This window comes from Eublepharis macularius, chromosome 4 (genome assembly GCF_028583425.1).
Source record: "Eublepharis macularius isolate TG4126 chromosome 4, MPM_Emac_v1.0, whole genome shotgun sequence".
Taxonomy (NCBI): Eukaryota; Metazoa; Chordata; class Lepidosauria; order Squamata; family Eublepharidae; genus Eublepharis; species Eublepharis macularius.
The window spans coordinates 615,313-642,431 of NC_072793.1; the positions used below are offsets into that span (position 1 = coordinate 615,313).

Sequence of the window (27,119 nt, forward strand, 5' to 3'; positions counted from 1 at the left end):
AACCACTACATCAAACTGACTCATCAAATATGTGGATAGGCTGCCAGGTTGCCAACCTCCTGCCCTGGACTCTGTGCTCTGTGTGAAGAGCAAAATAAAGGGAAAAGTGGGCATCAAGCAATGCCGCAATGCCACTTCCAAGTACAAAACCAGAAGTTACATTGCGGTTTTGTATTACATCGATTTCTGTTGCCCCCCCACCCTCACAGCCCTTCCTGGGTTGCCGGCAGGGTCTGTCGACCTTACTCAATAGGTATGCAAAAGAGGGCATCACGGAAAAAGTTCAAGACAGAACAGCAAACCGTGAAGACTAAGACATCAATCAAAATTATCCCAATGAAATACTTAGAAAATCAGAGGCAATCGTGTTTGAAATATATATATATGATTAACCTTCAAAGGAATGTTTATGGCTAACAAGATTCTATGATGCTGAAACACATTTTTTTCAATGGTATACCAAGGCTAGGTTGAGTTAACTTCAAAGAAACACAAAGTGCTACATAAGCCTCAATAAGTACTAGTAACTACATATCGAAAATTCCTCTGTCCAACAAGAGAATCTCAGGCCAATGAAGTGCTAGTGCAGTTTGGCCATTCGCAGATAATACAATCAATGTCATATATCAATATACACAGGATCAGTTTGTGAATCATTACAAAATTCATACACTAGAAATACCCTTAAAAGGGCAGTACAATTTAAAGTGAGAGGTTGAGGATGTGATACCGCCGACAAGAGAATCCTACTTATGAAGTGACTACTCTGAGAAAGCATTTGGGAAAGGGGGGAAATGCACCAGATTATCCATTGTGGTCACATTTGGAAATCTGGACTCTTGAATGCAGCATGCCAGTTCTTGAATTGTGCGCAAGATGCCTTATGACACTTCCATTCCTGTCCATCATTGGGCTGCAAGAAAGGGGGAAGAAAATATCCATCAGCATTCCCAGATATAGATTGGTTTATCACTGAAAGCAACATGTATCCACCAGCAACACTATAAACTGCAGGGTTAAGTGACTGTTTTCAAACAAAGAAGATTCGAGGGAAGATTAAAATGTGAGATTGCTGAACTTGAGTTCATTCACAAGTTCAGAAAAATGGAACCTCCAGGGCTTAATAGAAATAAGAGATTTCTATCTCACTTCAAATGCTAAGCTGCATTGTGTCGGAATATCCCAATTCCCTTCTTTGCAATACCTCTCGCAGCTCCAGACTGGGATGGATATAAAGGCTCCATTCCCCCCTTTATCTGAAGAAGGGAGCTCTGACTCTCAAGAGCTCATACACTGAAAATCTTGACCGCCTCTAAGGGCCTCTGGACTCAAATCCTGTGGCATGGTGAAGTGACAAGAAGGACTTTAACTTGTTGCTTTAAAATATTTATATGCAGCTTTATCCTGTGCTTCATGCAGCTGCTGTGCAGAGTGGAGTATCTCCGTCACATGCCCCCCCTCCCCTTAATCAACACGAGGCACAGTTTTTGGGGAAGTTCTCCTGCACAAGCCGTATTGGAATGTGCTCCCGCACAGACACCCAATTCAGCTTGACTAGGGTTGAGCAAGAGAACTCCCCTAGGAATTCCTGAGGGTTAGCTCTACCTGCCACAGGAAAGTGGGTCGTAGAAAAGACTCCTCCCTTTCCCCCCCCGTCTCCCCCTCTTCTCAGAGCATGAACTTTCCCCCTCAAGCAAGGCCCCTGAGCTGGCCGGGCACTTGCGTTAGAGTTGGGCCTGCCAACAGAGCATCCTCTCGTGTTGCTTCTGAGGTGTTCCGAGTAGCTTGAGAGTAAAAGTGTTCTTGAAGTTTTACTCTCTTTGTTGACCTCGCTGCCCTCCAGAACCAGCCCTACATATGGGGACAGGCATCCCTGGAGACGGGGAAGAGGAGGTTTAAAAGGGGCTTTATTGTTTAAGATCAACCCTGAAGGTCACTGGCAAGCAGAGCAGCCAATCTAACTTGGCCAGTAGATCAGTTCTTCCCACCTGATCTAGCAGAAAAGCAGGTGACTGTGGTTCAATTTGGGCTTCCAAGCCAGCTTCAAGGGCCACCTCAAGCAGAAAGCTTGAGAGAAATCAAGCCATATCCCAGAACCGTGTGCAAAAAAAAACCTAGACTGAGCAGGGAGGCTTGGACAAGAAATGCCTGGACTGCTTGGACAAACCAGGACCTCTCACCCTAGTTCTCTGCCTATGGCCAGGAAGCTTCCATGATCTTCCTGGGCCAGGCACGTATGAAGGAGAGGAGTGGAACAGAACATGACAAGGCCTATATATGAACGATCTTTAAGAATATGTGGCAGGATCCAGGTCTTACTTTGGCAGAGTCCATATTCTCTTCACAGCTGCGAATGAAGAAATGCCTCGTTAAAGACTGTTAAGCATATGATATCGCTATACAAGGCCATGATTCACAGACTGCCTCCTTGGCAGGGTTGGCTCAACTGCACGAACCCTCCAAGTTGTCTCATAAAGTGGAAATATTTTTAAGGATGCCCCCCAGAAGGCATGTGTACAATGATGCTATGGTACAGTTTTGAGAGCCAGTTTGGTGTAGTGGTAAAGAGCAGCAGCACTCTAATCTGGAGAACCAGGTTTGATTCCCCACTCCTCCACTTGAAGCCAGCTGGGTGACCTTGGGTGAGTCACATCTTCTAGGAGCTCTCTCAGCCCCACCCACCTCACAGGGTGTTTGTTTGTTTGTTGTGGGGATAATAATATACTTCGTAAACCACTCTGAGTGGGCATTAAATTGTCCTGAAGGGCGGTATATAAATCAAATGTTGTTGCTGTTATTATTATGGAGTATTTTTGCCACTGGTACTCTGATCGTACAAGCCACTTTTTGTTCTTGCACTCTACTGCTTCTTCCAGGAAGGGAAAAATCGTCTCATGTTTCTCCTTAACAAGTCCCTTCACTTAGTCCTCTTTCAGGAAGGCAAACTAAAAATGAGGAGCCACCTCTTGCCCAATTCCCCCATCCCCATCCCCATCCCCATCCCCATCCCCATCCCCATCCCCATCCCCATACACACACACACACACACACTCCTCACATTTCCAGATTACATGGAAGCGTGATTTTGAGCTCTCTGCTTAACTTTCCCTCACAGGATGGTTGTGAGGGTAAAGTGAAGGGAGAGAGATGTCAGAAGCTACTCTGGATTCCTATTAGGAAGACAAGCAAGAGTATATATATATATATATATCTAAATAAATAAATTAGTATAAATATCTGAATAAGGGAGCTAGACACATCCTCTGTGTACTGAAGTTTCCCAGATTCAGTCCCTAACATATCGAGTAAAATGGCAAGATGTTTCCTTGAGACCTTGGATTGGTGCTGCCAGTCAGAACAGACAATACTAAGCGGGACTGACCAAAGGTCTGGCTACACAGAAGGCTTTATACACACATATGCAATTGGGAGAAAACCTTTCTGTGGATGAAGGCATGCAACAATCCTCCATGACATGTGAGCGCACCGGAAAGCCATGACTAGCCATGGCTTCCCTGTACACATAGTGAAAATAAACACAAATGGGTAGGTTTATTTTATTGACATAAAACATTAGTAAGAACAAACCGCACAGTAAAATATCATACCATAAACAGCTTGGACTAGGATCGGGGAGGCCACTTTGTCATGGAAGCTCGCTGGGAGACTTCAGGCCAGTCACCTTCTCTCAGCCTAACCTACCTCACAACATTGTTGTGATAGTAAAATGGAGACGGGTAGACCAGCATATGCCACCCTACGCCCCTTGGAAAGAAGGGAGAATGAAAACATACTAAATAAATACATAAACAATGTGCCTTCCGTGTAAGAATGTGATCCTATGTATGGGCATTTTCACTTTTTCTTGTTACCTCAAGTCACCAGTTTGAGCCCTTTTTTGTTACAGCCGTTTTGTCACTTGCATTATTATTCCGTTTGTTTTGTTGTTTTAATGGCATTTCAGTGCCACTTTGACACAACTGATATAAGGTTAAAAAGTAAAAACTGAAAATGTTTCATGGAGGAAACTCAGCACCGGAAACGGACATGATTTCAAAAATAAAGAATCACTGGTCCACAAAGCAGCAAACTTTGCTACCACTCCTGATCACCGGCCCAACAAATTCTGTTAAAACAAACAGCTGTGTTCCACGAGAGAGAGAGAGAGAGAGAATGGGTGAGAGGAATGTTCCTCCTGACTTCCCGATCATAACATACACAGCTTTACCAAAGAACGGCCCTTGCAAATAATGGAACATAAATCCTTTCAGGGCTATTTTGAGATTTCCAAAGCGGATGGGATTATTTCATGGCTACAGTCTTTTCTGCTAGATGACTGTCCAGAGGTTCCCATGTTATTAAATCTGACAAACTACTCACAAGAATCAGTAATTATTTACTTTGGTGGGGGAAGTGTCGGAGATGACACTGCTTGTCATCTCCAACTGCAATTCTCATTACCGCGAGCTGAAGTCTCTTCCTAAGATTTGGGGCCGCTTGCCAAGTATCACGGTTCTTGGGAGAGAGGGAGGTCTCAAAAGTTGTGTACACAGAGCTTCCAAAGAACTCCCCACAGTCTTTCAGATCCCAACCCTACTGAGGAGAATAGATCCCAAAACAAAAAAGCATGGATATGGGACAAAAGTGGGATATCAGTCTTAAAATGGGGGATTCCAGTATAAAGTAAGTAATGGTAGAGAGCCGAGGAGCCCAAAGGACTATCAACACCTATATGGACCTGTCCAGTATTGAAATCAGAAGCCAAGGCCTTGTTCTTCAGATCCCCCATCTTTGGTCCTTAGGTGGAGAACAACCAGGGACAGAGCCTTCTCTGTGGTGGCACTCTGATTACAGAATGTGGCCTTGCTGAAACCAAGCAGATCTGAGCCTAATCAGTGGTTGGAAAAGAGAGCTCCTGAGAAAAGTATGCATGTACACCACCTCAACATTCACAAGGACCATATACAAACATGGACTCCTTTGAACCTCTGTTATGGTATCCCGTTTCCTCTAGATCCTCTGGGGATGCACCTATGAGACTTTATACAGGCCCCCAGGGCTCTTGGATCCTAGGTACATGGATCCCAGGTGCCCCCATCTAGACATTTTAAGAATATTAACAAGGCCGCTGTAGGCCAGTCACTACAACTTTAGTCTGTGTGTGAAAGAAGGATTCGGCCTACCCCTTTTCTCCCCTCAGGTAGAACTAAATAAACTCAGAAAGGCTGTCAGAAGTCAAAACACAAACTGGAAAAAGAAGGTTTCACACACAAACACAAACTAATGGGGCAACTGTAATGAAACCATAGAATGCAGAACAAAATTTAGTTTCTTACTATCTAAAAGCACAAAACTTCAGGCATTCTCCTCCTTGGAGGTGGATCGACTTCCCCCCCAAGAAGCATTGGGCTTGGCAAAAGAGTGACAAAGGCTTGCCCCTTTTTGGCCCCATAGTTCAAGGGGTTCCTTAGAAGTAGGGACCTCTCTTTTGGTCCAATCAGGAGGAGGGGTTCATTCTCCTTACCACCAAAGCAAGATATGACCAATGGCATTAACGATTTCCTCAAGATCACAGGGTAGGTGATGGGTAGAGGGGAAGCAAGAGGTGCCAGACCAGAGGAAATTCTCCACTGATCCCAGCTGGGTTGACAGTTGTCAGGTCATTGTGACGATGGCCACGTGTGACATGCTATTGTCCCCCTCCCTTTACCCCAAATCAGGGATGTTTATATGTGTCATTCATCTCCATGTAATGGAGTCTGCCATTCAACCCAAACATGACAGGCTTGTTTTCTAGCCAAAAATGTAGATGATTAATGCAGACGTTGCTAATTCTGTTACAGTTTAGTCATGCTGCTCTCATCCTTATTAAATTTTCTATATAAGCTATCTTGAAAACTATTGGTGACAAGGCAGGACACAAATCATGCAAGTCTGATCAAAAAATGCACATTTATATCACAGGGCTTGTAGGGGAGGTCTGCTGCTCATTTTGTTAAAGATATATATCTATACGGCAGTTAAAATTTCAAGTTGCTCTTTTTGTTCATTTGTATTTGGTGATTTTTGTCAGCCATCTTGGAGATTTTGCTTTTAAAAAAATCTAAAGCCAAGATACAGTTCATATAGTTAAGTTTTAAGTGGGCAGTTGTACTGGTCTCCAGTAGAACAGAAGGATGAGAGTCCCGTGGCACCTTAGAGAGCAACAAGATTATCAGGACATCAGCTATCAAGATTCGAAGCTCTCTTCTTCGGATACTCTGCTAAACTTAAAGGTCTCTAAGGTGCCAATGGACTCAAACTCAGCTGTCCACTTATTTTAAAAAAATCATACCTCGTACTAGCCAGAGAACCACTTTGAGCAGCAGGACTCTAATCTGGAGAGCCGGATTTGATTCCCCACTCCTCTGCTTGAAGCCAGCTGGGTGACCCCCGTGGGTCAGTCACAGCTCTCTCAGAGCTTTCTCAGCCCCACTCACCTCACAGGATGATTGTTGTGGGGACAATAACAACATACTTTGTAAACCACTCTGAGAGGGTGTTAAGTTGTCCTGAAGGGCAGTATATAAATCGAATGTTGTTGTTGTTACTACTATTAACATCATAATGCTCGCAAGGAGGCTTCTACATGAGATAAAAATGTAAAACCAAGTAAGTCTCATCCCATAAAAACTACTAATACTAATGGTTAAATGCCATTTATAATAACTATCAATACAAAGGTCAGACAAGTAGGGGGGAAATGGGCAAAGTCAACTGGAAGGGGGAAATGTTTAAAAACAACCATTGTGGTATACTGGCTAAAGTATCAGGCTAGGACTAAGAAGGCCTCGGTCCAAATCCCAACAGAGCTATGAAGCTCATATGGTGACCTCAGGCCAGTCACTCACTCACTCAACCTAGAAATGTTTTAAATAAATACAATTTAATGTCTTTATTTATTTAGATAAATAAATAGCCCACCTCACAGGTCAGCAGAGAGGGTAAAACAGAAGACAAGAGATCCCTGTGCTGCCCTGAGCTGCCCTGAGAAGAAGGGCGGGATAAAAATTAAGTACAGAAATAGCAACACTAATAATAATATTAAATATTAATAATGTTGGAACTCTCACAAGGCTATTGCTTGAATCCCTCTGGGAACATCAGTTCACAATTCCCTCAACGAAAAGCACACAGGATGGAGTTAGGGATATTGCTGCAAAAGATACTATACTGCTTTCCTGGTACTGACTGACTATCAATTCTGAAAAGCAAACGAGAGAAGTTTTTTTACAATAAAGAGCCATACATAGTACACTCTTCGCTCTGCTTTCTGACATTCAGCCAACTGCCTGCTGGGAGGCTCTTTCACACAATCGGAAATACTGTGAAAACCAAAGAGCCGCGTGCCCAATAATTCAGAAGAGGCCACTCGCATCTACTTGTACACCCCGTGTAGGGCTCACTGCAGATGTTCTGCCGACTGTGAAGCAGTTCCTGGAAGCAGGGCCAGTGGGCACAATTCTGTTCTCATTGTATAGAGTTATGTGGGGGCTGCCAAGACCTCACATAAAGAGCAGCTGTGGGACTTTACCCAAAGACACGCATGTTTCTAGCAGAGATGCTGCTAATACATATAGCCAGGGGTCATTTTGTAGGAAAAGAGCTGGAGGAACTCATTAGCATAACTGATTTGCATATGCCACACCCCTTGACATCACCAGAAATGTGTCATTAGCATAACTGATTTGTATATGCCACACGCACACCCTGACATCACCTATCCTGGCTGTTTTGGACCCAATCCTGGCCATTCAGGGCCGAAATTGGGCCCAAAATGGCAAAAAGGGGCTGAAAATGACCAAAAAGGGGCCCAAAATGGTCAGGATCGGGCCGCTGCTGAGAGGGAAAGTGATCCACCACCTGTCAGAGGCCCGATCTGGGCCGTTTCGGCCCCAATCCAGGCTGAAATGGGCCGCAAATGGCTGAGAGTCAGGTGGGCGGGGCCACCTGACATGTGACCTCTTTGTGGAACTACCGGAACTGCATTCCTCCGCGTTCCTCCTCAAAATGAGCCCTGCATATAGCTGTACTGTTCTGATTTGAAAATCCTGTTTCTAACATAGGATGCAATGGTAGTCATCTTTTTTTCCCCACACTAACAAAAAACGTATAGAAATCTTATGAGAACCAATGCCTGTTCTTGCATCAGTTTGGTATGTGGCGTAAAAGCAAAGAATTAATTGGGTGACACAAAAAGAATCACAAATGACGTGTGGACAGAGGCATGCACGCACACAATAAAGGAGAGTCTACTTGTACATCCTTCGTTTCAAACTTTGCCCATCCCTACGCACCTTCCTTCAGTCCTCTTAGGGAAGACAATTCCACCTGTCTTTCATCTTCCTTGCAGTTTGGGTTTTGTTCTTTTAATCCTCCTCTGTGATTTGCCTTAGCTTCCAGTTTGAGAGCTCAATCTATTTGGGTAATCTCTTCCTTGTAACTCAGAGACCACCTCTTGGCTAGTCACATCACAGCCCCCAAGGGCCACCATTTCTTCCTGCCCACTGAAGGAAGTTGGGAACCCAGACCCATACAGGGAGCAACATGCATCCACACAGCAGCCAAACCCTGCATTTCACATCTTTGCAGCCTCCTCCTCAGGATGCTACCCCACCTTTCCATTTAGACAGGCTTGTAGGCCCAGTTCCTACGTGCAACAGAAAAATGAAGAAATAAAGCAGATCCTCGGCTGTGCCCTTATAGGTGAAGGTCAACATGTTCAATGCTTCTTTCTGAACAGAAAAAAAGAAGATTCTTCACATATCAGAAGGAGCATGTCAGAGACGAGGAGAGTTGACTCTAGCCTTCCCCCCAGCTTTATTTCTTTTCCCTTTGTGCATGGAATTCTTTCAGGGAGAAACACTGAAATATATGAATTACTGCCTGAAGTTGCCTTATCTAGAGTTAAGCTATGAGTTCTGTGCTATCTACTATAGCTGTCGGCATGGCAGCACACATAATTCCCACTCATAGCCAAGCATAATGGCCCTATATGTCCCCCTTCTTACCCACGTTCCCTCCGCCCCACAGAAGCCCCCTCAATTATTGGTCCTCTTTTAATGTCTTTCATTGATTTAACAACAACAACAACAACAACAACAACAACAACAACAACAACAACAACAACAACAACAACAACAACAACGGCTTTTTTTCAGCGGGAATGTGGTGGAATGGAGTTCCAGCACCTCTTTAAAAAGGTCACATGGCCAGTGGCCCCGCTCCCTAATCTCCAGACAGAGGGGAGTTTAGATTGCCCTCCGCACTGTGTGGCACAAAGGGCAATCTAAACTCCCCTCTCTCTGGAGATCAGGGGGCGGGGCCACCGGCCATGTGACCATTTTCGCCAAGGGCAATTTAAACTTTTAAAAACTCCCCCCTTGTTCCAGTTGACCCAAAGTGACGTCATTAGGCGGTCTTGAGTTCCACCACCTCTTTTCCCAGAAAAAAAGCCCTGATAATAATAATAATTTATAAAGCACCATCCAGATGACTGCCCTGTATGCAATCTAAAATCTTGGACCATAAAGACAGAGGGAGGCACAGGTGGGAATAAGTCAGAACGGACATTTGTTTACAGTTTGGTGCAGTGGTTAAGAGGAGCGGGACTCTAATCTGGAGAACCAGGTTTAATTCCCTACTCCTCCGGTTGAAGCTACCCAGCTCTTCCAGAGCACTCTCAGCCCCACCCACCTCACAGGGCTGTTGTAGGGATAACAACATACTTTGTAAATCGCTCTGAGTGGGTGTTAAGTTGTCTTGAAGGGCAGTATATAAATCGAATGTTGTTATTATTTGTCAACTGTCTTTATTTCAACAAGCTCAGAAGGGTGTACATGGGGTTTCTCAGAGTGATGCTCAAGCAGTGCCGTGCAGATGCTTCAGGGGTAGAAGGAAACCCACTGCACTGAATCTAGTACACGTGTGCAGAACAACGAAACATATACAGGAGGTATCCCTCAAGATATCCTGACAAATTCAAGACATTGATTAACCGGGGAGAGGGCATAAAATAGATACCGACAACATAACTACAAAAGGTTGGCATGCTTTTTTAAAAAAAAATACCCATGCATTTTAACAGTAATATCTAGCCACTGATGTGTGTCCTCAGTCAAATATTCCCACTTAAGACAACCAGCTGCTTCACTTATATAAACTGTTCTTCAGCACCTCCCCATCTCAAGATCTGTTGGACCCAAGAGGGCTTCTCTGCCTTACCATCAATATGAGAAACTATATAAGCGTGAAGGAGGGAGCACAACTTTCTGTCGGTTGTTTGGTCTAACCCTTGCTTCCAAAGTCCCTATCAGCAGCTGTGTTTTCCCTGCCTAAGTAGATTGCTGCCCCCCTCCCCTTTGAGTCCTCCTGACTGCCAAGAGGATTCTGGAGAGCCAATCATGTGTCTGCAAAGAGACAGCAGTATTCAACCATTTCCAATCCCCAACATATGGAAGGGGTGGAGAAACTACAGCTCCCAGAAGCTCTTGGTCACTCCAAGCGACTGCTATGCCTCCTCCACACACACACCAGCACAGAATTCCTGAGGGCAATTTAAACATGGAGCTGAGGAGGCAGAAGAATCCATCAGTGCAACTTTGTGCTTCTCCAGCATCCCCTTTAAAGTTCACTTCTGCCCATGTAAAGCAAGAAGTGGGGGCTTTCCTGCCTCACCCACACCCTTTAAGGCAGCCCTTGACAGCCAGATCGGGGGGGGGGGGGGAGGATAGATAACGATTGGTGTTTTTTGGACAGAGAAAGCCCAACAGTGGCATAGTTCTGGGTTCTAATCCCATCTCATTCAAATATACTCAAGACATGGCAAGGTTTTAGAGACTGCAAAGCCTGATGCAACCAACTGAAAACCTAAAAAAAAGGGAGGAATAGAGGACTAAATTCCACCCCACAGCTAAGAACATCTCTGCCCGTGTGTAGCGTACTAAAACAAAGCCAACAAAAGTATTTCAACACGCATGCCCATAGGAAGCCAATGCAGAATAGGCTGCGACAGAGGTAATGCTCTTGGCTATTTGGATTTTTCTCTTTGACCAACAGGCCTGTAAACGACTTGTCTGCTTCTCCAAAGCTTTCCTTTCTCCCTTCCTTCAACCTGTTATCTTCCCCGCCCTGGGATGAAGGCAGACATGAATATATTTGGGGTGGGGGTGGGGGGGGGGATGCAAGCCACTGATGCTGGCTCATTCTTCCGGCTGAGACAGACCTTTTGCAGGAAGAACGTCCCAGTGAATCGTGCCTGGTGCGTACAAGGGTCTCTGTTTGTTGCAAGGATGCATGTCTAGAAATACGTGGCGACAGTCATCCGTGCCTGAGTCCAGGCATGTGTTTGCCTGCGAGGAATGCAGAAGTCATAAAACGGTGATGCACGATGAGCTGTAAACGGAGGCGGCCATTAGGGTCGCGTGAGAGAGTCCTGGTGTTCGGTGACTTCCCGGGTGCCCTGGCCAGGCGGTCCAGGCAGGCCTGATCTCACCAGTTCTCAGCAGTCAAGCAGAGTTAAGCCTTGGTTAGTATTTGGACAGGGGCCCCCAAAGAAAGGCAAGGGTGGCCACACAGAGGCAGGGAAAGGCAAACCACCTCTGCGAGTCTCTCGCCTCGATGACCCCAGCAGGAGGCACCGTTATTCACTATGACTTCTGGACACTTTTCTATCACCACCGACTTTCTGGGTAGGTCTCAAATCTGAGCGTGCACTTACTTCCCACCAGGGTCTGGAAATACATCTTTCCACTGTAGGGCCCGTAACCCACTGCTGTCCGGGCTCGCACTTGGAAGGCATATATCTTCCCTGGGCTCAGACTGGAGATGGTGGCCATATTCGTCTCACTGGTTACCATGAAAGAGTTGTCCTCATCTTCTGACTAAGAATCAACAACGAGTCACAGAAATTGATAAATACAAATTCCATGTTGTCCTTCTCCTCCTCAGAGCTCCCCACCCAGACCTAACCAGGTTTTTTCTTTTCATAAGATGAATGTTGACCCTTCCGCTTTATGTTCTACTCTGTGGGTTCATCAAACACTTCCTCAATACCCTCTATGGAATCACAGAGTTGGAAGGGACCTCCAAGGTAATCTAGTCCAACCCCCAGCACAATGTACGAAATTCACAACTACCTCCCCCTCACACACCCGAGTGACCCCTATACTGACCTCAAGAAGATGAGTGGCCAATGGCAAAAGAAAGAATGGTTTGTTTAAGAGAAAGAAAGATGATCGCTGGAGCCAAGTTCTGCCCCTGGGACTGGAATTTCCCACCCAATGTAACGTCTCTAAGTTACAAATAAGAAGCATTACAATCATTTCCCCTCTGCCTATTTTTCTCTTAAGGGTCTGTTCCTACACTGACTACAGAGTGTTCCTCATGTTATTATGAGAGGAATTCTCCTTCCACACCATTACAGAACTGCTCATGTAGTTCGGGAATGTTGGTGTGGGAGATAAACACGGGTTCACAACTCCTATGTGACCGCCCAGCGAATCCCCCCCAAATACAGCCACTTACAGTCTTCTTTCTGTAAAAACAACAACACAACATAATACACCCCCCCCACTTCTGTTACAAAAATGTTCCATATGAAGTTTTTCTTCAAGAAAACATTGACCTACGGGGCCCTTCCAGGGGTTCTGGAGAGACAGCCCCTCCTAATAACCTGCAAAACACTACAGAATGGAAGATTTGTTCACTTACCGTGAAGCTTCCTTTCTCGGTGGTCCAGGAGTAGGGCAGTCAGGACTACTGGGTAGCTCCTCCTCCTCTTGAGCAGGGTCGGAACGAATCATAGCGATCCTCGGGGGAGGGGCTCCCAGGCTGTTTCAGTTCCTTTTCAAGCCCATATCAGTTCCCCATCTGTCCGTATCCAGTCTGCAACCAAAGTCCTCCGGACAACCATAACATCAACTAACAAACAATACCACAAACAGGAAAATAAGGTAACACTTTTTCGGTAAAACCTAAGCTGGGTCGAGACTTCTGTCATTATGTTCTCCACCTTAGCCGCTGTCTCACCCCCTTATTTGAGTTTCTGGGCGGGATTGTGACTGCCCTACTCCTGGACCACCGAGAAAGGAAGCTTCACGGTAAGTGAACAAATCTTCCATTCTCCAGTGGTCTGTGTTGGAATAGGCGACTCAGCCTGCCTTTGGACACTGGGGGGCGCTGCATGTCTCTTTGAATGTAATGTATAAGTCTAGCAATCTGCCACTCTCTTGTCTAAGGTGGGAACGCCTACTGACTCCTCCTCTCTTGCCTCTGTGCTTCTTGGGAGATTTCACACCTTCCCTCATGCTCTTCTAAGAGAAAGATGTAAAGCCACCACGCTCCTCATGGAGCTCTTCTCTTTGTCCACAAACCCTCTTCCAGCCTCGCTGCCTATATTTTCAGGCCGTGGTATTAGCTTAGAGAATGTAACTCTATAGATAGGTTCTTTCCCTTGATATTACCAGAAGATATTGCTATGGAGAAATCTGCTACAATAAACTGTAAGTTCTATCTTTCTATGAATTTTGTCTGAGGATTAATTAATGCACATTTGTGAGGGTTTAAACGCTTCTGACTAAATTACTCTGCTATGTTACTCTGCTAAGTTACTAAACTAAATATATAAAATACCATAAATCTCTAACAGTCTGGAGTAGGGCAGTCAGGACTATTGGGATATATGCATAGCAGTGCTCCCATGGGTGGGCACACTAGGCCTCCAGGACGTGCTGTAGCACCCTCCGGCCAAAGGCCGCGTCGGCCGACGCTAACTGATCTATTCTGTAGTGCTTAGTGAATGTGTGGACTGACTTCCACGTTGCGGCCTTACAAATCTTCTCCAAGGATGGGAAAGATATGCTGCCGAGGTGGCTACACCCCGCAGGGAGTGGGCTTTGACTCCTTCCGGGGGCAAAAGATTCCTGGTCCTACAGGCCAGTGCAATACACTCCCTGATCCATCTGCTCAGAGTGGGAGGTGACACTTCTTCTCCCATAGTGTGTTTTCTAAAGGAAACAAACATGCTCTCGCCCTTCCTTATCTGCCTAGTTCTATCAATATAGAAGCTCAGGGACCGTCTAACATCCAACTTGTGCCATTCCCGTTCCTTATCATGACTTGGGTTTGGACAAAAAGAAGGCAGAACAATATCTTCCCCTCTATGGAAAACCGAATTTATCTTAGGTATGAAGGCCGGATCTGTTCTCAGAACAACCTTATCCTGGTGGAAGACACACAGGTCCTTGCTAACCGAGAGGGCCCCAATCTCAGAAACCCTCCTAGCTGAAGTCAGACCCACTAGGAAAACAGTTTTAAGGGTCAGGTTCTTTAAAGAATGGGTCGCCATTGGCTCAAAGGGTTCCCTAGTGAGCGCTTTTAGCACCAGGTTCAGGTTCCAGGAAGGGAAGCGGTGAACTGGAGGTGGATTCAGCAACATAGTCCCTCTCAGGAACCTCTTGACGTGGGGGTGTGAGGTAAGAGAGGACCCTGACTTGGCACCCCTGATGGCTGAGATCGCGGCCACCTGTCTCTTCAACATACTGGTGCTGAGTCCTTTATCTAGTCCATCCTGCAAGAATAGCAGGATCTGTTTCACAGGGGCCAGAACTGGGTCCCATCCGTTCTTCCTGCACCAGTCATTGAACACTTGCCACGTTCTACCGTAGCTCTGGTTAGTTGATCCTTTCCTCGAGGCTAACATTGTGGAAATAACCTTGTCAGGGTATCCCAGGTCTCTCAGCTGACCATGTTCAATCTCCAGGCCGTCAGTCTTAGAGAGGTTGGATCCGGGTGCTGAATGCTCCCTTGTGTTAGAAGATCTTCCCTGTGTGGCAGAGTCCACGGCTCCTCGCATGACATCCTCATGAGGTCCTGAAACCATGGTCTCCTAGGCCAGAAAGGCATAATTAGGATGACATCCGCCTTCATGTCGAAGATCCTCTGGAGCACTCTGTGTATTATCTTAGGCAGAGGGAAGGCGTAAAGGATACCTCTCGGCCACTCCTGAGTCAGCGCATCTACTCCCAACGCTTCTGGCTCACTGTGTCTCGAGAAGAACTTTGTTACCTGTCTGTTCTTTGCCGAGGCAAATAGGTCCACCCCCGGGGTGCCAAACCTCTGGCAGATTGCCGCGAACACCTGACTGTTCAGGGCCCATTCCGAATGGTCGATTCTGTTCTGGCTCAGCCAGTCTGCTGTGACGTTCTGTAGGCCAGTGATGTGGCTCGCTTTTATCAATATGTTCCTTTCTGCCCAGGAGAAGATCTCTTCTGTCTCCTTGGTCAGAGCCTTGGACTTGGTGCCCCCCTTGCCTGTTTATGTAGGCCTTCGCTGTCATGTTGTCTGTGAGGATCATCACATGACTGCCTAGCAAGTGGGGTTCGAACTCCGCCAGCCCGTTTTTTATGGCTTTGAGTTCCAGGAGGTTTATGCTTGCTTCTCTTTCCTCGGGTAGCCACTCGCCTTGTGCTCCCCAGCCCATCAGGCTCGTGTCCATTGTGATTAATGTCCTGCTTGGTTCTCTTAGCGGGGACCCTTCTGCGAATCTGTGCAGGTCCCGCCACCAGTCCAGGTCCCTGGACAACGACTGAGGGACCTCCACCAGCCTGTGCCACTTGTTGCATATGACCCTCCGGTGCGGGCGCAGGAAACTCTGAAGTGGTCTGGTGTGAAACCGGGCCCATTGTAGGGTCTCCTGGCAGGACACCATCATGCCTTGTAGCTTGGCCAGTTGCATCACTTCCACTGGTTTGCCTCCTTGTATTGACTTGATCAGGGATAGTATCTTTTGTTGTCTCTCTGTAGAGACGAAGGCTTTGTCCAGAACTGTGTCTACTGTCACCCCCAAGTGCACGATCCGCTGGGTGGGTTGCAGTATACTCTTCTCCCGGTTCACGATGAAGCTGTGATCCTTGAGGCAAGCTAAGGTCTTTGCAACCGCAGTCTGTGCCGTTTGAAGGGATGGCGCCTTATGAGGATGTCGTCGAGGTACGGAGACAGGGCTACTCCTTGGACTCTGAGGAAGGCCACCAGTGTCACGAGCACCTTGGTGAAAACTCTCGGAGCAGATTTCAGGACGAAGGGAAGAGCTCTGTACTGGAAGTGCTCCCCGTCGTAGGCAAATCGCAGGTACCTCCTGTGTGAAGGGCGTATAGGAATATGCAAGTAGGCCTCCGACAGATCTATGGACGCCAAGAAGTCCCCCTTCTGGATAGCTCCCGTGGTGGACTTCATCATTTCCATTTTGAACCTTCTTGATCTGATGTGAAGATTCAGCCATTTCAGGTCTAGGATGGCTCTGATCTTCCCGTTCTTTTTCGGGACTATAAAGGAAACTGAATACACCCCTTGTTTATTGAAGCGTGGTGGTAACTGTTCTATTGCCTGAATTTGGAGCAAGTGCTTGATAGCTTGTTTTACCTTCTGATGTTTTTGGAGAGACTGACTCCTGGGCACCTGGATGAAGCGTTTGGCTGGGACCTTCACGAATTCCAAGGAATAGCCCTTGGATACCGTTTCCAGAACCCACTTGTCCGACACCGTTCACTCCCACTGAGGCGCAAAATCTTGGAGGCGACCCCCAATCTGTATCACCTCCGCATGAGACGGATAGTCATGCCTGACTATTTTTCTTCTGTCCCTTGTGTTGGCCCAGTTGGTTTTCTGTATGCAAAGGATCTGGTGTCAGATCTAGGTTTGGTTTGCCACTTATTCTTGAATGGTCTATCCATGTTCTGTCTGGGGGCTCTTCTGAAGTCCCGAAAGGAGTGCCTTCCTTTGTACCTTGAATCCTTTCTTTTTGATGGTAGGACTTTCTTCTTCTCCACATTTTTCACCAAGTATCTGTCCAGCGCCTCTCCAAAGAGTTTTCCACCCGAATATGGGATTGCTGCCACCCTGCTTCAGGCCTGCTGATCCACATCCCAACTCCGTAGCCATGTGTTCCTTCGTGCTGCCACATTGAAACCCATGGCCCGGGAAGACATCTGGAATGAATCTAGGGTGGCATCCTGAATACACCCCTTGATTTTCCTGGAGTCATCAGAACTTAAGGTATAAAACTTGTGAAAGGCAGATTGGTACAATTTGGGCTTGGCTGGGTTACCCCATTCCATTTTGAGGACGTCATGAAAAATGGCAGGCAAGGGAACGCCTGAATGTTTAGGTCCCATCTTAGGTAGAGCCCTCTCAAGACCTTGGGGATGGGAGGGTTCCGTTTCTGCCGTGCCTACAGTGTGTTGTGAAATTTCCAGGGTTCTCAATACTTTGTTAAACAATTTGGAATACATCTCAGATGGAAAAAGCCTAGATTGCATTTGGCTATTATCCACCTCTTCCTCTTCAGACAATTCCCCTTCCTCACTCCCTGATGATCTATGGGATGTTTCGGAGCCCTCTAGGAAATCGTCTGAGTCACTAGATTCCTCCTCCTTCCATTCCCTCATTTTCTTCCTTTTGGGTTTTAGTTGAACAGAGGGTTCTACACGCCTTTTTCCCTTAGAGGTACTAGGCTGTTGATAGTCTTTTTTATGGGAGGCTGGATGCCTTTTTAAGTTCTTAACTGCATCCTCTATCCCTTTTTTGATTTCTGTTTGAAGCCAGGCCAGGATATTTGCTTTGGCTTCTGGGCCTGTTAGGTCAGGGTCACCTCTTCCCAGACTTTCCCCTTGAGAGGGGTGGTTTAGTCTTAGTGGCATAGGGGACTGCGTGCAAGTTAGGGAGGACTCAGCCCCTTTCAGCTCTGCTGCACCAGCCTGTGACATCATTCCCACCAATTCTTCCCGCCTAAAGTAAAGAGAGGCGTGGGCGGGCATTACTATATTGCTAGCACAGCATCCCCTTTAATGCCTCGTCCTATTGCTGGGATTGGGGGTCTCTGATGAGGAAGCATTGACCCTTCTTAGCATCCATTTATGTCCCCTTTCTTCCCCGGGGTAAGCTCTCTGAGCCAATTTTTCCCACCTTTTCCAAGAGAGTGGGGAGCTTGCCGCTTTTTTTTTTTTGCTGGCTTGTCCGAGCCCAAAAGCGGCCAAAGGGAAATACCCTTCCTCCCCCCCTGCTTCGAGGATCCAAAGCCTCTCCACGGGTCCCATTTTTACTCACGTGTAAAGTGCAAACAGTGAGGCCAACGCCGCTCCGGAAGGCTCTGCCGGGCTTCTTCACTTCCCGTGACTCTTCACAGCGTTCTCGGACGCTTTTGCGACTTGCCTCTGCAGGAGCCGGGTCCTAGCTGACTAGGATTGTCGGCTCCTGCACTCGCCCCGCGGCGTTTCTGCCGCCCAGTCTGTAGCTCGGATTCAGAAGGAGGGGGGAGGGGTTGCAGGCACACGACCTTCCTTTCCCCAGCGAGCTTGCTTGCAAAGTCTTTCAGGATCACTGCTCCAACGGAGCAAAGTGTTCCGCTTCCACCTGCAGAGCAGGGCCGGAAAAAACTGCAGCAGCCTGGGAGCCCCTCCCCCGAGGATCGCGATGATTCGTTCCAACCCTGCTCAAGAGGAGGAGGAGCTACCCAGTAGTCCTGACTGCCCTACTCCGGACCACTGGAGAAAGGTGAACTATAAATGACTTATATAAATATTGTCACTGTATCAAATAAATAAAAGTCACTGGACCGTATCATTCAATTTCAGTTATGTAATGTATGTGTTTGGATAACAGATGGTGCTTCTAAATACTCAATTATTTACACATTATTTAGGATAATTTTTGATTTTATACTACTTTTGTATACCAGAAGGTGAGAAATCACTTTGACTTCAGATTTATTTAGAAAATACTTATCCTGCCTCTCCAGGAAATGGCTTTAAATGGGGCGGGGAAGGATAGCAACTCAAACAAGCCATTAAGAACCAGGAACACCCTTCAACAAAAAGCAAAAGAGACACTGAGCAGCCAAAAAAGATAATCCAACCCACAAAACTGCTAAGAAAAGAAGAAAGCCCTGCGTTAAATGCCTAGAGAAAAACAACCATTTTGGTCTGGCACACCAAGGAAGCTAAGATGGGCCTTGTCCACCCTCATGGGAGACCCCGTTACACAAGGGGAAGTGCCAGCACTAGGAAAGGCCCTGTACCTCCCCTCTGCAAGGAGAACACAGGCAGCAGGGCCTAATGAGAAGATATTAACAAGATTTTAATTCTGTACCGCCTCTAACGTGTTACCAGAATTGCCAAACCCATGGAGGCCCTGTGACAGGCAAAGATGTCCCCTGGCTGGCCCAGAACACATGTACGGTGGGGTATTAAAAACAATATTTTGTGATCTTTAACCTGTGTATACTAAGGTCCACAACCAGCACAGAACCCAGAATAATGAGTGAGAATAAGCACTCTTAAAATGGAAAGGGTTTTTATTGAGATACAAGAAATATGAGAGAGGGAAAGTTTGCAAAGCAATAAACCAAAAACCATTCACTAATAGCTACTTGTCTATAAGGGAAAACAAAAGGTAGGGGAATGAGAGCATATGACCTGCCCTGCAGAGAGGGGGACAGTCCATTGCTCACTGTCTTGGAGACCCGGGTCCTTCATTAGGGCCAAATTATTCAGGGGCGAGGCTCCAAAGTCCTTGGGGAGAACAGCCCTCCGGTTTAATCAGCCAGGAGTACGCTATACGGAGGAGCACGTCTGCATTCAGTTGCTGCTTTATGAGCCACAGCTGTTAGCTTAACTTTAGCAGGAGGCAGACTCCAATTTCTACCCCAGAATCCCATGTTAGAACCAAAGTGGAGGCCCAAATATGCCCCCCCCCCTTAAGGCAAGAGTCCGGAGCTACAAAAGGTGATTGGTTCGAGACAGAGCTCTCTCTCCCAGTGTCCATTTGCCCGCAGAACGCCTACTTGTATCTTATGGTTCCTGTAAGGAGGTCAGGTGGGGCCACGAAGACCTCTCTGGCGTCTTCCACAAAGGCTACAGAGCTTGGGGGAAGTGTTGTTTTCCCTTTTCTGCTTCCCAACACCAACTTGGTGCATTTCTGCACTTCTAGGGATTTCCCTGGCTTTTCTCTGATCCTCCTCAAACCTGCTTTCCTCCCAACTGTTGGGAAGGATTGAAGACAAGACTTTGATGGCTGCTGTATCAATATGTCATCGAACCAATAGGCGTAGCTGCTTCTCTGAATTACCAACCTTCAATTCAGAGGACAGGCTGCACCTGTTGGGACAATGGTATATTTATGCAAGAATGTTCTGAAGCAAAATCGCAGAAAGCCCTGTTGGCCCAGGGGAGGGTGGGTGGCCATTCCTGCAGCACTTGGGCAGGGAACTGGGAAAACCTGGACGCCCCCTGGTTGATGCGTTTTATTGGCAGCGGCACCGACAATGGGAAAACCACCTCTCTTCTGCCCCCCACCAGCTTTCTCTCATAATAAGTTTGTGAATACACTCATTTCGCTGGTCATCCTATTATACGTGCATCCTACTGGGCTGCTGAGGGGGTCAAGCTGGGATACATGGGTCTGTGTCTCCCATTTTGTCTAGCATTTCTCCACACATTTGTGGACTCAAAGTGGCCTACAGGACACAGCAGATGGCAGAAGCTTTGCCCTCAGTGGACACAGGAGGCAGAGTCCCTTTCAGCTTCAACAGGTGACAGCAGCTGTTAGGCGGGACTGCCAGGAAGGGGATGCTGGGGGTGGGCGAGATGCATGGCCAATGAGAACTTATTAGAAGGGCCCAATCCAGTTGTTTTCCTGTGTATGAAATGATAATGCCTCCAGGGTCACTGCATAAGCAGCTGCTGCCCTATGAAAGTGTCCCACAGCAATAACAGCTGTCTTTTTTAAGTGAAGATGCAGTTTTTCTTTGGTTCCCAGGACAGGGGAGGGTTTGCTCCAGAGAGGGAGGTCTCCAAGCCATATGCTGCCATCTAAGAAGGTCTGTGCATACAGCCAAGTTGAGGGGGGAGAGGGCCATCAGAGGCACAGGCAGGATCAGCGGAAGGTTCTGCTTCCTAGTCGGTTTTGAATAGGCTAAAGACCCCCCCCCCCTTTTCCATTGGTGAGTCCTTGGATGTTGTTCCCCAAGATTTCAGAAGCAAGTGGGCTCCATGAAAGAGGTAGGGAGCACCAAGCGTGTCACTCCTGCTCTTCCTTTGAAGCCCATGGGTCGATTTTTGCCCCCCCCCCCGAGCGGTTCTTCACACCAGCTCTGTAAGGTTGGCCAGTACTATTCTTTCTCTATTGAATATTATCTCACAGCTCCCCAAAGGAGATCACATCAGGCACACTGCCTTCTCTCCCCCCCACCCCCCCAAGCAAATCTGTCAGTAAAATGCATCTGGCAGGTAGAGCTGTGGTTATCGAGGGCTTATACTACATAGAAATTGGATGCTTTTACTGCTGCAAACTAACACGGCAAACTGACTACACACCAAAAGGAGATGTTTACATTTACTAGCAAAGGAATGTTTTGGTTGCCTCCCCCCTAATTGCATCTTGTCCCTCCTCTCCTTCTCTCCCCTCTCTCCCCTCCTCTTCTGTATCTGCCCAGTTTTGATCAGGCATCTGACGAAGAGAACTTGATTCTCGAAAGCTTATGCTGCAATAAAATTGGTTAGTCTTAAAGGTGCTACTGGACTCTTTTGGATTTTGCTACTACAGACTAACACGGCTAACTCCTCTGGATCTAAAACCAGTTATGTTTGTTTAGTTTAGCTGAAATCCAGGCAGAGCAGTTGTCTGGAGAGGTGGCATGCAAGAGACCAGAGACTTGTTTTACTCACAGACTCATTCTAACCAGGTCTCCTGAAAGGAACTGCTGGATGCTTGTGTCACAGGGGACCAGAGAACCAGCTTAACTGACAGATTTACTGGGGGGAGGGAGGGAGAAACCTATGTGCTTGATGTGATCTCCTTTAAGGAGCTGCAAGGTAATATTCAATAGAGAAATAAGAGTACTGGCCAACCTCACAGGGCCAACGTAAAGAAACACTGGAGGGGGGGCAGAGCTGCCCAAGATCTTTAAAGGAAGAGCAGGAGTGACTCACTTGGTGCTCCCTACCTCTTCCATGGCTCCCACTTGCTTCTAGAAGCTTGTGGACAACATCCAAAGCCTCATCAATGGAAGGGGAGAGAGTCTTTGGTTTGCTCCCTCCACAACACTCCCAACCTGATGGGAAATAGAACTCGCAGGTGAATCTGCTCATGAATCTCACGGCCTTCATATGGCTTGGCTGTATGCACAGACCTTCTTGGAAGGTCTTGGAAACCTCCTTCTCTAGTTGGCCATGGAGCAACCCCCCCCCCTTTCCTAGGAAACCACAGCAATGCTGCATCTTCACTAAGGAACTGCTTAGGCAGTGACCCTGGAGGCATTAACTTTGCACATGCAGAAAAACAACTGGACTTGCCCCTTCAAATACGTTCCCATTGGTCACGGACCCCTCAAACAGCCTTTTCCTGACAGTACCAACCAACAGCTGCCATCACTTGCTCTGCTCCTCCCTTCCAGCCCTTGGAATCGTAAAGGGACGCTGCCTCCTGTGTCCATTGAGGGCAAAGCTGCCGCCATATGCTCTGTTCTTGTAGGTCGATTTGAGTCCGCACCTGAGTGGAGAAATGCTGGATAAAATGACTAGTGGCCAAAGGGCCCACATGCTTAACAAGGCTGGGCTCCTTTGCTGGGTGTACAAGTATTATTAGAAAAGAATATTTGGAGACACAGACCCATGTATCCCGACCTGACCCCTTCAAGGGCCCAGTCTATCACTGGAGGAACACTTGTGAGGCACATTGTGCTGGAGTGAACTATTTCCTGCTTTAGCACCTTGCACTTTAAGAAAATACTTAGATGGTTGTTAAACAAGTTGTATGAGCAAGGTTTAGCACGTAGCACTTTAACTGTGACCTTATTTAGCAAATTGATGTACTATATTATTTATTGTTGTGGCTGACGTGATGATGTGTGGCGGGATTTATATATGATACACAACGTCTGATATATTACAGTTTATTATACCATAATTACATGTGATTGAATTGTGTAAGTGGTGATTCTGTATTGTTGATGTTAGTTAGGCTTCACGAATTTCCTTTGGGTTGCCCTTCAAGGGCCCAGCAGGATGCACATATAATAGGTAAACCGGAGAAACCAGAGAAAGGGGTTATCCGCCCTGAGCCTGCGAAAGCGGGGAGGGCGGAATATAAATATAATAAATTAAATTAAATTAAATTACTGTGAGAAAAAGCTAGTGGGGGCAGGAGAGAGGTGGTTTCCCCATTGCTGGAGCTGCTGCAGATAAAACACAGCAACAAGAGGGTCTCCACATGGCAGGTTTCCCCACAGTTTCTCTGACCCAGTCCCCAAGATGCGGCCGTCCACCCTCCACTGGGCAAACGGGGCTTCTGCAATTTAAAGAAAACATTGCACCACAACGTTGTTGCATCAATATACCATTGTTCCAATAGGTGCAGTGTCTCCCCTGAATTCCCAGGGTTTTTTATTTTATCAAAGTAAAAACATGAATACAAAAAGAAAGAAGGGGGAAGGGAAAAGTTAATAAGGTCAAGAAGATTTTACGACTTATCACTACAAGAGTTCGTAGAATACAGAGTGCACAAAAACTTAATCTATTTCAATCTTTATTTATCCACATAGCAATAAAAATTGCAACGGTTAAGTCCCATTACTATATACTACACATATTTAGCGCCTCCCACCTCCTTCCCCATACTTAGTAATAAAAATTAATAATCAAAAAGGAAAAATTCCTCATTCCATTACTACTACACTATTTCATCTTATCTCTTTATGTAACAGATTAATATAGCAATCCTCTCTACTTATCCCTAACTTTATCAATGTTTCCATATCTACAAACTATTTTAGCAATTATATATTTGATTATGTATTCATACATTTCCCCCCTTGTCAAACTGTAACCTCTTATAAGCTATATACAATAAGTCAGTGATATATAAGCTATATACAATAAGTCATGTGATCTTATTCCAATTTATAAAACTGCAACATCTTATTTATTCTATTCTTTATAAGCAAAATAATTCCCCCATTTCTCTTCAAATTCACTTATTGGTCTTCTATTTATATAACTCGTCAGTTTTGCCATTACTGCATATTCTGCCATCTTTCCAGATTCCCTTGGTTGGACATTCATCTTCTTTCCATTTACTCACAAATGTCACTCTTGCCGCTGTCAACAAATATCTGAATAATTCATGTAATGTTTTATCAATATTTTCTGGTATTATTCCCAGCAGCATAGTCTGGGGTTTCAAGGCAAAATCTAGTTTTGAAATTTTTTGCATCTCAGCATGAATGTCTTTCCAATTTTTTTTTACTTTTTTTGCTTGTCCACCACACATGACAAAAAGAGCCATCGGCTTCGTTACATTTCCAACATGACCCTATATATTTCTTGTCCATTTTTTCAATATCCTTTGGCGTGATATACCATCTGAAAAACATCTTATACCAATTTTCCCTTTGTGTTTGATTCACTGTGAATTCCCAGCTTTCAGTTTTAAAAAAATAACTCTTTTGCAAGGAAAGGGGCAAAGATATGCCCTTTCCCTTATATCACTGCTGGAGAAGGGGCTAAAGAACTTTTTTGATTTAATGAAAGCTGGTAATTCAGAGAAGCTGCTACACCTATTAGTGCAATCCTATATTGACACAGCAGCCACCAAAGCTGTACTTCAATCCTTCCCAACAATTGGGAGGCAAGCAGGTTTTAGAAGGAACAGAGAAAAGCCGGGGAAATCCCCAGAGGTGCAGAAATGCACCACAACATTGTGGGGAACGTAAAAAAAAAAAAACATTTCCCCAAAAACACTGAATGCAGGAGCAGGGGGGTGGGGCAGATTACCTTTTTGGAAGACCCCAGAAATCTAGGAGGTCCAACCTGATCTCCTTACAGGACACCAATAGGTATTCGGAAGGCTAATGAACAGGGGGAATCAATCACCTCAGAGGCAGCACAAAATCTTCGCATTGAGATCTTCTCACCAGGCCCTGTGTCTGTGCTCTCCTTGCCGAGGGGAGGTGCAGGGCCTTTCCTAGTACTGGCACCTCACTTGTGCAATGTCACCTCCCATGAGGATCTCCCAGCACCTCTCTTAGCTTCTTTCATGTGCTTGACCAAAATATGTTTTATGTAACCCTGGCATTTACTTTCACTTTAGTATTTTTTGTGGCTTGGATTATGTATTTGGGCTGCTCATTGTGTTTTGCTCACTGTAGAAGGTATTCCCTGCTTCTTAATGGCTTGTTTGAGTTGCTATCCTTCCCCGCCCCATTTAAAGACATTCCCTGGAGAGGCAAGATAGTCATTTTCTAAATAAATCTGAAGTCAAGGTGATTTCTCAGTTGGTGAAAACTGGGAGTAGGGGGGAGTGAACAATACATCCCAACCCAATCTCCTTACAAACTTTAAGTAACAGTACTGGCCTACCTACCTCACCAATGGTAGCATTGCGATCTGCAAAAGTAGCATAAAAACAAAAACAACTCTACACAATATATAAATTATTGAGCATTCCGAAACATCATCTGTTATCCAAAAACACACATATCAACTAATATTAAAAGATATGGTAAAGTGACATTAATAGTATAGAGTCCAGTAGCACCTTTAAGACTAGCCAGGTGCTACTGGACTCTCTACTATTTTGCTGCTACAGACTAACATGGATAACTCCTCTGGATCTGTTACATTAATGGCTCCTGTTAAACTTTAAAAGAAATCAAGAATGAAAAAATGGGTGGGGTTAACCTCCCCTCCATTTATGAGGTAAATAATACTGAGGTGAGAGAACAAAAACTCAAACCCATCCTGGCTCTGCCTTAATTTTTATCTTCTAACCCACAATCTACATTGTATTGTATCATGTCTTAAACAGCTTTTTGGTTTGAATTGTTTTCCAGTTCTGTAATCTCAGTCCTACTGCACTGTTCATTGGAGGGCTTCACTGCTTGTTTTAATTGGTTTTTATTTTTTGTGGCCACTCGTTCTCAGCAAGAAAGGCAGACTGTAAAGTTAATAAACTACATGAGAAGAGCAAATAAGTACAACTATTAAGAAACATTTCAAGTTCTCCCGAGCCCATTACAATGTAAAAGAAAGGCTTTGAAATGCCCTTTTCCTACCTCCAGCCTTTTCCAGAATGCCCCCAGAATCTGAAGGAGACAATAGAGGTAGCAGTAGAGGGACGCTTCCACACCCCACAAGACACCAGTGCGAAAGGGACAGGCAGTTGCTGTAAAGGATCGCAAGTCTGTTAAAGAGACATGCTGCTGCCATATTTCAACCCAAAAGCACACAATTCCACAACAAAGGACCATACTTAAAAAACATTTTACAAATGTTTAGGGTCAACACTACGGGCGAACCTCAAAGGGTTGCTGTATTCCTACACCGCCTACCCAGTGGAACTGCTGAAAGCAAATGTAACATCCAGAGAAAGAATGAAGCATCCCAACCTGTTCTCCTTAGAGGAAGTTAATGCAATAGAAAATAGTAATGGTCTGCCTTGCAGAACTTCTGTGACTACCAATAGAGCGGAGGATGAGAGACCAGACCTTTGGATACTTACCGTGAAGAGTCCTTCTCCTCTGAGGAAAGGAGGTCATCTCGGGTGATGCGGGACACCCTCTCTCTTCAGTTCAGGTGACTCCACAAAGGAGTAACATTGAATTTATCATTCAGCAACTGTCAATACTGAGAGGAAAAACACTTGAGTTAACATGTACTGTAAATAAAGCATGACCCGGAGGAGGTAGAAGAATGAGGCAGCAGGGTAGAGGAGGACGGAGACCCAGCAAGGGCAAGATGTCCCCCTTGCCTCAGAGGAGAAGGATCCTTCACGGCAAGGGTCCAAAGGTCTGTTCTCCCTCTGAGGCGGAGGACATCTTGAGTGCTCCCAAAGCAGTTTCCACTTTCTGGGTGGGATGTGGTCTTCATCCGAGATCATGCGCTGCAGTACTTTCCTACTGCAGGTGGTCTCCGCTGAATAATATAGGGCCGTTTCCAGACGGCCCCCCGCCTCGCGAAACGTCGCGCGTCGTCGCGCGTCGTTGCGCAGAAAACGCGAAATATCGCGTTTTCTCGCGCGAGTTTTGCGCG

General features: G+C 46.0%; 1 protein-coding gene across 3 annotated transcripts; it reads right to left on the minus strand.

Annotated features, from left to right (window-relative positions):
* Positions 1-220: 220 nt before the first annotated feature.
* On the minus strand, positions 221-26,690 carry LOC129329227 (ephrin type-B receptor 5-like). 3 transcript variants are annotated; one of them, XR_008596931.1, is made up of 5 exons: positions 26,590-26,690; positions 26,144-26,253; positions 11,759-11,921; positions 3,609-3,765; positions 221-913 (listed from the first exon to the last, which is right to left on the minus strand). XR_008596931.1 is itself a non-coding variant. In XM_054978691.1 (4 exons), exons 1-4 carry the CDS (start codon positions 26,624-26,626, stop codon positions 906-908), a joined length of 318 nt encoding a protein of 105 aa, XP_054834666.1. In that variant the 5' UTR covers positions 26,627-26,690; the 3' UTR covers positions 896-905. The 3 variants fall into 3 exon arrangements, 2 of the variants coding, with proteins under 2 accessions (XP_054834666.1, XP_054834665.1); XM_054978691.1 differs by lacking the exon at positions 3,609-3,765 and having other exon boundaries at positions 896-913; XM_054978690.1 differs by lacking the exon at positions 221-913 and having other exon boundaries at positions 3,473-3,765.
* Positions 26,691-27,119: the final 429 nt, after the last annotated feature.